This window comes from Schistocerca serialis, chromosome 1 (assembly GCF_023864345.2).
Source record: "Schistocerca serialis cubense isolate TAMUIC-IGC-003099 chromosome 1, iqSchSeri2.2, whole genome shotgun sequence".
Taxonomy (NCBI): domain Eukaryota; kingdom Metazoa; phylum Arthropoda; class Insecta; order Orthoptera; family Acrididae; genus Schistocerca; species Schistocerca serialis.
The window spans coordinates 1,141,996,606-1,142,009,310 of record NC_064638.1 but is presented as its reverse complement, the minus strand read 5'-3'; the positions used below and the strand labels follow the sequence as shown (position 1 = coordinate 1,142,009,310).

General features: G+C 43.5%; 1 protein-coding gene across 1 annotated transcript in view; it reads right to left on the bottom strand.

Moving 5' to 3' along the window:
- Window positions 1-329: 329 nt before the first annotated feature.
- The window catches only part of LOC126455976 (caspase-1-like), a 90,560-nt gene continuing 78,184 nt past the window's right edge, over window positions 330-12,705 (bottom strand). Inside the window, exon 5 of the mRNA XM_050091736.1 lies at window positions 330-714. Within this exon, the coding sequence (XP_049947693.1) occupies window positions 485-714 (230 nt within the window). The 3' untranslated portion in view covers window positions 330-484. The remainder of the gene's footprint in view (window positions 715-12,705) is intronic.

Sequence of the window (12,705 nt, the reverse complement as noted above, 5' to 3'; positions counted from 1 at the left end):
AGATATACATTAAATAATAGTGCTACTCTGAGATAAAGAGATTTACTTAGGAGAGGAAATCGATATGGAAAACATAAAATTAGTCAGAAGCGAGATGATACAAAACTAAAGCAGAGTTAAACATCTCACAAAGTACTTTCCTCTATAAATAGTCATTCTATAGATATATTTAAATAATAAATAAGAATCCTGTAAATCATTTTAGCCTGTATTATTATACTGTATCATACACATGGTCCATAAAAAATTGAGTTACATAAAAAACTTAAAAAATTAAATAAACTGAATTAAATAAAAAACTGAAAAATTTGATAAATTGTAGTGTCTAAAGTTCCACAAAACGAGCTAAATTCAATCAGAAATAGCAAGTAATCTATCAAACAGTGAGATATTTGACGATGATTTTGCGGAGACTGTCCTCCGTGATATGACAGACTCTATCTGTAGTGGCGAGTCGAGGGCAGTGACGGCAGGGATGGCCACCCTACCGGAAGCGGAGGCGCCGCGTCAGAGACGACGTGAAGGATGGAGCCTGCACCATGCCCTGCAGGCGTGGCTCCGACTTGTTCTTGACACGGAACTCCTGACCCACTACGCGATTCACTTCAGTGAGCAACGACATGAGGTCCATAGTTTTGCCGTGCTCTTTCAGATGGGAGCACAGTGTCTGCACGTACCATGAACCGTTTTTTGTGTTGAGGTAGGAGTACAAACCTGCAACATCATAAAAATACCTTCTTGTGAAACCACATACTTCTGTTCTAAGTGAAACATTTACCCAAAAAGCTCTAAAAAAAAGGGTAAGACGAGTCGAAACCATACATTAACTAATGAACCCGGCATTGCTGCGCAACTGCTGAATATGTTTTGGGATTGCATATACAGGATGCCCGAAAAGACTTTCACTGATTACATAAATTGATAACTCAGGCTAGACGTAAGATACAAATATGAAACTTGTGTCGAATTGTTTACAACTATCAAAGTTTTTTTTCTGTTTTAGGTTCGCAGTACGTAAGTACTGGATGAGGTGCAGTGCCCAAGAAGCCATGTTAACCAATCAGGAGAAGGCACAGTGTGTCCTGTGGTACCATGAGACAAGATCACCAACCACAGTGCAGAGACACTTCCACACAACATTTGGAAGGAATCCACCTGATTTCAAGAGCATTAAAGCCTGGTATGAGAAGTTCAAGAACACAGGATCGGTTGCTCACCTTCCGAGGTCTGGTCGACCAAGAACCTCAGCAGGCAGGGTGGAAACTGCGAAGTCCGAAGAAATCGGTGCGCAGGGCCTCACGTGAACTACAGATGCCAAAAAGCTCTCTCCATGACATTTTACACAAACGTTTATTGGTTTGTTGGGTTTGTGGGAAGAGACCAAACTGCGAGGTCATCGGTCTCGTCGGATCAGGGAAGGACGGGGAAGGAAGTCGGTCGTGCCCTTTCAGATGAACCATCCCGGCATTTACCTGGAGAGATTTAGGGAAATCACGGAAAACCTAAATCAGGATGGCCGGACGCGGGATTGAACTGTCGTCCTCCCGAATGCGAGTCCAGTGTGCTAACCACTGCGCCACCTCACTCGGTCACAAACGTTTATTGTTTGGTGCATGCAAAGTGCAAAGCCTTCAGATCTTGTTGCCCAATGACAGTACACGTCGATATGACTTTGCGGTCGAAGTGCTATCACGTATTGAGGACGATGACGGTTGTCTCAGACGAATTGCCTTTTCCGACGTAGCGAACTTTTTTGTCAGTGGAGTAGCGAATCGCCATAATGTGCGCACTTGGGGATCACAACCTCCTGGCGAGGTCATGGAGTGCACGAGAGGCAGTCCGAAGGTGAATGTTGGGTGCGCGCTATTGCATGATTGAATTATCGGACCATTCTTCTTCGCTGAGGCTACCATCACATCTGCAGTGTATCTAGACATGTTGCAACTGTATGCTGTTCCTCAGCTGCTTCACTGTCACCCCGATGTCTTGTTTCAGCAAGACGGTGCACCGCCTAATTGGGGTTTGGACGTCCGTGCCTATCTCGATATGACCATTCCCGGGCGATGGATCGGTCGTGATGGGCCAACGGGTTGGCCTCCACGCTCTGCTGACATAACCTCATTAGACTTCTTTTTATGGGGTTATGTCAAGGACGAGGTCTACCGAACACGTGTACCAGATCTTGAAACCCTGCGGCAACGGATAACCACAGTCGTTGAATCGATCCCTCCAGTGATGTTGGCTAATGTGTGGACGGAAATTGATTATCGCCTAGATGTGCTACATGCTACCAAGAGTGCTCATGTGGAAGTTTACTGATGTGTGAAAAAAACTTTGATAGTTTGTAAACAATTAGACACGAGTTTCATATTTGTGTCTTACTTCTAGCCTGAGTTATCAATTTATGTAATCAGGGAAAGACTTTTCGGACACCCTGTACAGCTTAAAATTTCTTGCGCCCCTTCTCTCTGCTCATTTTGTCACCCTTACCTCACTCTCTGTATACCTTACCCCCCTCCCCTACCCCGTCGTCCTGTGAGTAATCTCCTCCCCCCTCCCTCTGTATCCAACTCCTCTTCCCTCTTTCCTGTGCCCACTTTAGTCTGAATATTCAGTAGAGTATCGTGTAAAAATTTGAAGTAAATCGGCCAAGAACTTTTCGAGATTTGTGATAACTACATATATATTACATATATATGTATACATTATATGTTTTACAAAAATATATAGCCTATGTCCGTCCCAACGTTCATTGGAGTGTCGTGTAAAAAGTTTTAGTAAATCGGTCTAGAACTCCTCGATATTTGCGACAACAACTTTCCCCCTAAATGAAAAAATGGTTAAAATCGCTCCAAGCACTATGGGACTTAACATATGACGTCATCAGTCCCCTAGACCTAGAGCTACTTAAACCTAACTAACCTAAGGACATCACACACATCCATGCCCAAGGCAGGATTCGAACTTGAGTTCGCCTAGAACCGGTCGGCCACCGCGGCCATCTTTCCACTACATAAATCACACACACACACACACACACACACACACACACACACACAGACAACATGTATGTATATGTATAAATATGTTATAAAAACACAAAAAGTATCAGTTTAATAACTCGCGGCTGCAAAATACTAACACGAATCATTTACAGAGGAATGGAAAAACTCGTGGAAGCCGACCTCGGGGAAGATCAGTTTGGATTCCGGAGAAATGCAGAAAAACACAAGGCACTTTTGATCATACGACTTCTCACACAAGATAGGTTAAGGAAAGGCAAACCTACGTTTATAGCATTTGCAAACTTACAGAAACCTATGAAACGTGTACCAGATCTTGAAACCCTGCGCGCAACGGATAACCACAGTAGTTGAATCGATCCCTCCAGTGCTGTTGGCTAATATGTTACAGAAACCTTTTGATAATGTTGACAGGAATGCTCTCTCAAATTTAAAAGGTGGCAGGGGTAAAATACAGAGAGCAAAAGGCTATTTACAATTTGTACAGAGGGGCATGAAAGGGAAGCAGTGGTTGAGAAGGGAGTGAGACAGGATTGTAGCTTATCCCTGATATTATTCAATCTGCATATCGAGTAGGCAGTTAAGGAAATGAAAGAAAAATTAGGATTAGGAATTAAAGTTCACGGAGAAGAAATAAAATCTTTGAGAGTTTCCGATGACAATGCAATAGGTATTAAAATCCATGGAGAAGAAATAAAAACTTTGAGGTTCAACGATGACATTGTAATTCTGTCAGAGACAGCAAAGGACGTGGAAGAGAGGCTGAACGGAAAGGACACTGTCTTGAAAGGAGGATATAAGATGAACATCAACAAAAGGAAAACGAGGATAATGGAATGTAGTCAAATTAAATCGGATAATGCTGATGGAATTAGATTAGGAAATGAGACACTTAGTCATTGAGGGAATAGAGTCTTTCGAAATGTGGTGCTGCAGAATAATGCTGAAGATTAGATGGATAGATCTCGTAACTAACGAGGAGGTAATAGAATTGGGGAGAAGAGGAATTTGTGGCACAACTTGATTAGAAGAAGGGATCGGTTGGTAGGGCATCAAAGGATCACCAAGTTAGCACTGGAGGGCAGCGTGGAGGGTAAGCATCGTAGAGGAAGACCAAGAGACGAATACACTAAGCAGATTCAGAAGTAGTTAGAGATGAAGAAGTTTGCACAGGATAGAGTAGCATGGGGAGCTGCATCAAACCATTCTCTGGACTGCAGACCACAACGACGACATTTTAATGAGAAGTCGCCAAGTGGCTGTGAGGCTTTTCTGTACACATGAGTATAATGTACAGAGTGGTTATGATTAAACTTACGCGACTATGCTGTCTCGGTACCCAGCTGTGCGCCACAGGATTTGCGTTATTGGTAGTGTTAGTATCATGCCTTGCCGTTAGGAGCCGGTACTGGCGCTGCGCCGTAGGATTGAAGCAAAAGCATCAGTGTGCATTACATAGGTGTGGACAAGGTCAGAATGGGTTTACTCGGAAAGCTGTTTTATCAAAACAATAGCAACAGTGCTGCTGCTCTTCGCCACTATCCACGCATTAAAGAAATACGGAGAGGTCCTCTTCCCGCACCAGAATTGAAGAACATGATTCGGATGGTCCATTTAACTGGCGATTTGGGAATTGCTCCTGGGTGAGGCCGACAGCCGGCTGCACCACAGATGGTTGAAGAAGTTACTATTGCCTTGGCGGAGAATGCCAGAGGCGATGCGCGAACTTCAAAAAGAGAACGAGTTGTGTCACGACAGGTGAACGTTCCATGCTCGCCCGATCGAAAAGAGCTGAAAACAACTGTGAAATTTTATCCAATTGAGCTCTGCATTACTCACCAGCGCATGCCCATCAGCTTGTGCCATCTGACGCAGGCACTGACGAGGGAACCTCCCCATCACACCCCCCTCAGATTTAGTTATAAGTTGGCACGGTGGATAGGCCTTGAAAATTTGAACACAGATCAATAGAGAAAACAGGAAGAAGTTGTGTGGAACTATGAAAAAAATAAGCAAAATATACAAACTGAGTAGTCCACGTGCAAGATAGGCAACATCAGGGCAGTGTGAGGTAAGGAGTGCCGTGGTCCCGTGGTTAGCGTGAGTAGCTGCGGTACGAGAGATTCTTGGTTCAAGTCTTCCCTCTAGTCTAAATTTTACTTTCTTTATTTTCGCAAAGTTATGAACTGTCGTTCGTTCATTGACGTCTCTGTTCACTGTAATAAGTTTAGTGTCTGTGTTTTGCGACCGCACCGTAAAACCGTGCGATTAGTAGACGAAAGGACGTGCCTCTCCAATGGGAACCGAAAATATTTGATCGCAAGGTCATAGGTCAACCGATTCCTCCACAGGAAAACACGTCTGATATATTCTATACGACACTGGTGACGGCATGTGCGTCATATGACAGGAATATGTTGTCGACCCACCAAACTTGTACACTTGGCGAATGGGTAAAAAGATTCTTCTACCTTGCCCGACTTAGGTTTTCTCGTGGATGTGATAATCACTCCCAAAAAACTGATGAAAACATAAGAGTTTTTCACATAAACTGCAACAAATGAATGCAACAGTTTCACAGTCGCACACTTTTCTCTGTGCTCTGTCAAAACATGTTTTTAACGTTTTCAAATTTTTCCGTGTGTAGACCGTCAAATCCTGCATATGTCCAAGCAAATCTGAACGTGTCCTGGAATTTTGGAGAGCGAAGTTGATTATGTGTGAGTGCTTGAACTTTGATAATTGTCTCAAAATAAGAAAATAAACTTTTAACTCGACGAAAAACTTGAACCAAGGACTTCTCAGTCTGCAGTTGCTCACGCTAACCATCGGATCACGGTGCTCCTAAACTCATATTATCCTTGATGTTGCTTATGTTGCGCATGGACTACTCAGTTTGTATATTTTGCTTATTTTTTTCGTAGTTCCACACAACTTCTTCCTATTTTCTCGATTGATGTGTGTTCAATTTTTCAAGGCCTATCCACTGTGCCAACTTATAACTAAATCTGAGGGGGGTGCGATGGGGAGGTTCCCTTGTGAGTATAATTTTCTCTTACGTTTCTTGCAAGGGTTGATGACGTATGGCCTGGAACATTTTGTGGAGTGATGAAGCACGCTTCAAGGTCATTGGGCAATGATCACTCACAATTGTCGCATTTATGGATAGTCAGGGCCAACTAACGTTCTTGAGGGTCCCCTGCATAGTGAGCGCGTCATTGTGTGGTATTACTTCACGCCATTGTTTCTGATTGGTCCATTTTCCTTTGAGGAACTCGGAACCTAGGGACCAAGGTTATGCAGCGTCATCGGCACACGTTGCTGTGATTTGTTTCGCCAACATGTAATCCCTGCTCTACATGAGGCCGCTGCTTTGGACACAGCCGTTTTGACGCACGATGGAGGATGGCCTCGCATTGCTCGTGAGGACACTCGGTTACTCGTGTAACACATTTGGAAAAAATGAATCATTGGCAGATCCTTCCGAACCGCGTGGCCACCAAAGGGCACCAGATTTAAGGAGGTGTGACTGCTGTCTGTGGAATTACCTGAAGGATAGGGTTCATCAGCTGGACACTAGCACAAAAAATGGTTCAAATGGCTCTGAGCACTATGGGACTCAACTTCTCAGGTTATTAGTCCCCTAGAACTTAGAACTACTTAAACGTAACCAACCTAAGGACATCACACACATCCATGCCCGAGGCAGGATTCGAACCTGCGACCGTAGCGGTCTCGCGGTTCCAGACTGCAGCGCCTAGAACCGCACGGCCACTTCGGCCGGCGACACTAGCACACGTTCGAGGTTAAAGATGAGCATGGCAAGGGAGGTAGACAGCATCCCACCTGAGCAATAGAGCAATCTCTAGTGTGGTTATAGGCTGTCGTGGACGCAGATGGCGTCACCATAAACAACGTTTGTAACATGGAACGTAAACATGTCACGTGTTACTGTCTCATGTTATTTCTCTTCCAGATGTCGTTATGAAGGTTTATACGAAGTTTCACTGTCCTACGATCATTCATTTGTCATGGGGGCCCTCCCAAGTAGCGTGTTAATTATAACCGTCCTGAATGTGTCTTTATGATTGAATGGTAGCTATTTTGTAAACAGTCAACTTGAATAAGCAGGGCTAAGGTCGTATAAGACCTAAAAAGAACAGAAAGGTCTTTTCTAGTCGTTTGTTTGCAGTCCTTTATAGTGATTGGCTGTTGAGTTGGATTGTGTGGTCAGAGAGCCGCGAGGATCGAGTTAGCGTTCGTTGGACACGGAATATTTCTTGCGACCGTGAGTTGAACACTACAGAATATCTTGGGATAGAATAATCTCGTGAGAGAAAGTTCTGAAAATTTATATTGTGACGGGACTTAGAAATATTTGTATGGCTTTCAGTAACTTTTTGGTGCGACTACGCAAATTTTAACACTGATCAGTGGAAGGCAGCTTATAATAGTTCGCTGCATGTGTTATTTATTACAGCGTCACTAAGTTGGTAGTTGTTTTATGGCGATACTGATTGAGGTGAACACATTTTAGATTCCCTAGCGACTGTTAGTGATATTTCCGGGCTGCCGCACTTACTAATTTCCTGCTGATTTTTGTCAATGCGCTGTTGTGTGGGCTTCCTTCGCGCATGCTAGTGTGTTTCAATGCTCTTCTCATACCACATGTACTACGTTTTGCGCTGCTTAGTGAATTATTGTTCAACTGAATTACCTCATTTAAGACAACCTTCTGCATTTATGTGCGCATTTACTGAATAAATATTCTTTGAAAATCAACACTAAACTATTTGTTATATGCATCATTATTATCCTCTTGGATTCGTGCGAGTCAGCTGACAAATTTTTAGTGATTTCGCTTACTCTTCTTTCTACAATGGAGTGGCTTATCGATTGTTTATTTGTTAAAGATTTGGGCTTGAAGCGAGCCATATTAACACAGTTTTAAGTCGTGCATTTACCCACTTCAGTCTATTGGTAGAGTCGTAACTGAATCGCTTGTCTGATGATGAAGGAAGCTTCGTAGCTTCTGTCTCCTTTTAATCGTCAGTCAGTAACACCATTTTTTCTCCTCTATGTACGTTACTTCTTTTTAACACTTTCCTCTTTCTCTTCTTCTCGCCGTCAATCAGTAACGCCACTTTCTTCTCCACTACCTACAGTAATTATTTTTTCAGCACATCCTCTTTCTCTTCCGTAATATGTCATTATTATTGTATGTGCCGTCAATAAACACAAATTCTTTTTTTCTGCATTATTTATGTCATAGTAATTTACAAATGTTGGATACTATATTAGATGTAATTAATAACATGCTTGTCATGAGAAATACAACTTTTAAAAAATGTAGCTTGCGTAGTTAGATGTAAGAGAGGGCTACTGCTCCTGATCTTGACAAATCAACACAGTGTCTTTTGCCAGCCACTGTTGAGAACAGTGGGTGAAGTCGGCTGCAAATTGTAGCTCATGTCGGTGGGAACGACGGCTGCCACCTGGGTTCAGGCGCCATACTCTGTTCCTACAAGCGCCTGGATGCTTTGGTGAAGACAGCTAGCTTCTCTCGCGGGCTGGAAGCAAAACTAGCTAGCGTTTTACAACAAATTTCCCAGAAAAGATCACGGTCCTTCGGTCTGGAGCCGAAAGGAAGCATTAAAACAGAGAATCAAACGATTCTGTGACGATCTTGGATACGGATTTTTCGATCTCCAGTATCGGGTGAAGAACTGTAGGCCCCTGTTATATATACAGGATGGTCCATTGATAGTGACCGGGCCAAATATCTCACGAAATAAGCATCAAACGAAAAAACTAAAAAGAACAAAACTCTTCTAGCTTGAAGAGGTAAACCAGATGGCGCTATGGTTGGCCCGCGAGATGGCGCTGCACAGGTCGAACGGATATCAACTGCGTTTTTTAAAATAGGAACCCCCATTTTTACTACATATTCGTGTAGTACGTAGAGAAATATGAATGTTTTAGTTGGACCGCTTTTTTCGCTTTGTGATGGATGGCGCTGTAATACAATCATATGGCTCACAATTTTAGACGAACCGTTGGTAACAGGTAGGTTTTTTAAATTAAAATACAGACCGTAGGTACGTTTGAACATTTTATTTCGGTTGTTCCAATGTGATACATGTACCTTTGTGAACTTATCATTTCTGAGAAAGCATGCTGTTACGGCGTGATTACCTGTAAATACGACATTATTGCAATAAATGCTCAAAATGATGTCCGTCAACCTCAATGCATATGGCAATACGTGTAACGACATTCCTCTCAACAGCGAGTAGTTCACCTTCCGTAATGCAGAAAGAAATCCGAGGACGTCAGATCCGGTAAACGTGCGGGCCATGGTATGGTGCTTCGACGACCAATCCACCTGTCATGAAATATGCTATTCAATACCGCTTCAACCATACGCGAGCTATGTGTCGGACATCTATCATGTTGGAAGTACATCGCCATTCTGCCATGCAGTGAAACATCTTGTAGTAACATCGGTAGAACATTACGTAGAAAATCTGCATACATTGCACCATTTAGGTTGCCATCGATAAAATGGGGGCCAATTATCCTTCCTCCCATAATGCCGCACCATATATTAACCCGGCAAGGTCGCTGATATTCCACTTGTTGCAGCCATAGTGGATTTTCCGTTGCCCAGTAGTGCGTATTATGCCGGTTTACGTTACCGCTGTTGGTGAATGACGCTTCGTCGCTAAATAGAACACGTGCAAAAAATCTGTCATCGTCCCTTAATTTCTCTTGTGCCCAGTGGCAGAACTGTACACGACGTTCAAAGTCTTCGCCATGCAATTCCTGGTGCACAGAAATATGGTACGGGTGCAATCGATGTTAATGTAGTATTCTCAACACCGGCCTTTTTTGAGATTCCCGATTCTCGCGCAATTTGTCTGCGACTGATGTGCGGATTAGTCACGACAGCAGCTAAAACACCTACTTGGGCATCATTTGTTGCAGGTCGTGGTTGAAGTTTCTCAGTTCCGGTTTCTTTAAATAACGTAACTATACGGCGGACGGTCAGGACATTTGGATGATGTCGTCCAGGATACCGAGCAGCATACATAGCACACGCCCGTTGGGCATTTTGATCACAATAGTCATACATCAACACGATATCGACCTTTTCCGCTATTGGTAAACGGTCCATTTTATCACGGGTAATGTATCACGAAACAAATACCGTCCGCACTGGCGGAATGTTACGTGATACCACGTACTTATACGTTTGTGACTATTACAGCGCCATGTATCACAAAGCGAAAAAAGTGGTTCAACTAAAACATTCATATTTCTTTACGTACTACACGAATATGTAATTCCTACTTTAAAAAAAAACGCAGTTGATACCCGTTTGACCTATGGCAGCGCCATCTAGCGGGCCAACCGTAACGTCATCATGTTTCCTCCTTCAAGCTAGACAAGTTTCGTTCTTTGTAGTTTTCTCGTTTGACGCATATTTCGTGAGATATTTGACCCGGTCACGATCAATGGACCACCATATATATATATATATATATATATATATATATATATATATATGGTGAGTCACCTAACGTTACCGCTGGATATATTTCGTAAACCACATCAAATACTGACGAACCGATTCCACAGACCGAACGTGAGGAGAGGGGCTAGTGTAATTGTTTAATACAAATCATACAAAAATGCACGGAAGTATGTTTTTTAACACAAACCTACGTTTTTTAAATGGAACCACGTTAGTTTTGTTAGCACATCTGAACATATAAACAAATACGTAATCAGTGCCGTTTGTTGCATTGTAAAATGTTAATTACATCCAGAGATATTGTAACCTAAATTTGACGCTTGAAACTTCCGACGTTCAGTTGCGTGTTGTAACAAACACGGGCCACGGTCGGCGATCAGCATCTGCAGGGACATGTTTACGATGACAACCGTGTTTACGAGTGTGGCTGTAGTGCACTGTTGTGGTTTGGTCTAGCTGTCGCAGTGTCCGCATGTAGCGCTTGCTGCTATTGTTATTCTGCATTCGTCTCCGCACGCAGACCAACTGTAGTACACCGTGTTACCAGACGTCTGTGATAGTGTAGTGTTGTAGGAACTGTGACCATGATGTATTCGAACTCTGAAAAGGCGGAGATGATACTCATCTATGGCGAGTGTTGACGAAATGCAGCTGAAGCCTGCAGGGTATATGCAGAACGGTACCCGAACAGAGAGCATCCGACATGCCGCACGTTGCAAAACATCTACCGCCAACTGTATACAACAGGTATGGTCGTAGCACGCAAACGAGTCCGTAACAGGCCCGTCACAGGAGAAGCGGGTGCAGCTGGTGTGTTAGCTGCTGTTGCCATGAACCCACACATGAGTACACGGGACATTGCGAGAGCCGGTGGACTGAGTTAAAGTAGTGTCATATGCATACTGCATCGTCACCGCTTTCCCCCGTTTTATGTGTCGCTACATCAGCAATTACATGGTGATGACTTTAATCATCGAGTGCAATTCTGTCAATGGGCATTAACAGAGAATGCGTTGCAGTTCTACCTGTTTACCGATGAAGCGGGTTTCACAAACCATGGGCAGTGAATAATACGGAACATGCATTACTGGTCCGTGGACATTCCTCGCTGGCTCAGACAGGTAGAGCGACAGCGACCGTGGATTGTAAATGTACGGTGCGGAATCATTGGCGACCACCTCATTGGTCCTCACTTCATTTCAGGGGCCCAAACAGCTGCAACATACATCGCGTTTCTACAGAATTATCTGCCAACGTTGCTCGAAAATGTCCCACTGGAAACGCGTCGACGTATGTGGTATCAGCATGATGGTGCACCTGCACATTCCACCAATTACCACTAGGCTGACCCTTGACAGGATGTTCGACGGGCGTTTCATAGGACGTGGAGGACGCATAAATTGGCCAGCCCATTCTCCTGATCTTACACCTCTGGACTTCTTTCTGTGGGGTACGTTAAAGGAGAATGTGTACCGTGATGTGCCTACAACCCCAGAGGATATGAAACAACGTATTGTGGCAGCCTGCGGCGACATTACACCAGATGTACTGTGGCGTGTACGACATTCATTACCCCAGAGATTGCAATTGTGTGCAGCAAATGATGGCCACCACATTGAACATCTATTGGCCTAACATGTCGGGACACACTCTATTCCACTCCGTAATTGAAAACGGAAACCACGTGTGTACGTGTACCTCACCCCTCAGGGTAATGTACATGTGTGTCAGTGAAAAAGACCAATAAAAAGGTGTTAGCATGTGGACGTAATGTGCTGTTCCAGTCTCTTCTGTACCTAAGGTCCATCACCGTTCCCTGTGGATGCCTACGTAATTTGGTGCTCTCCGATACACACGATCGAACAGCGGAGGAGTGGTACTCAAGCGTCAACTTTAGGTTACAATATCTCCGGATGTAATTAACATTTTACAATGCAACAAACGGCACTGATTACGTATTTGATTATATGTTCAGATGTGCTAACAAAACTAACGGGGCTTCATTTAAAAAAACGTGAGTTTGTGTTAAAAAACATGCTTCCGTGCATTTTTTATAGTTTGTATTAACCAGTTACACTAGCCCCTCTCCTCACGTTCGGTCTGTGGAATCGATTCGTCAGTATTTGAAGTGGTTTACGAAATATA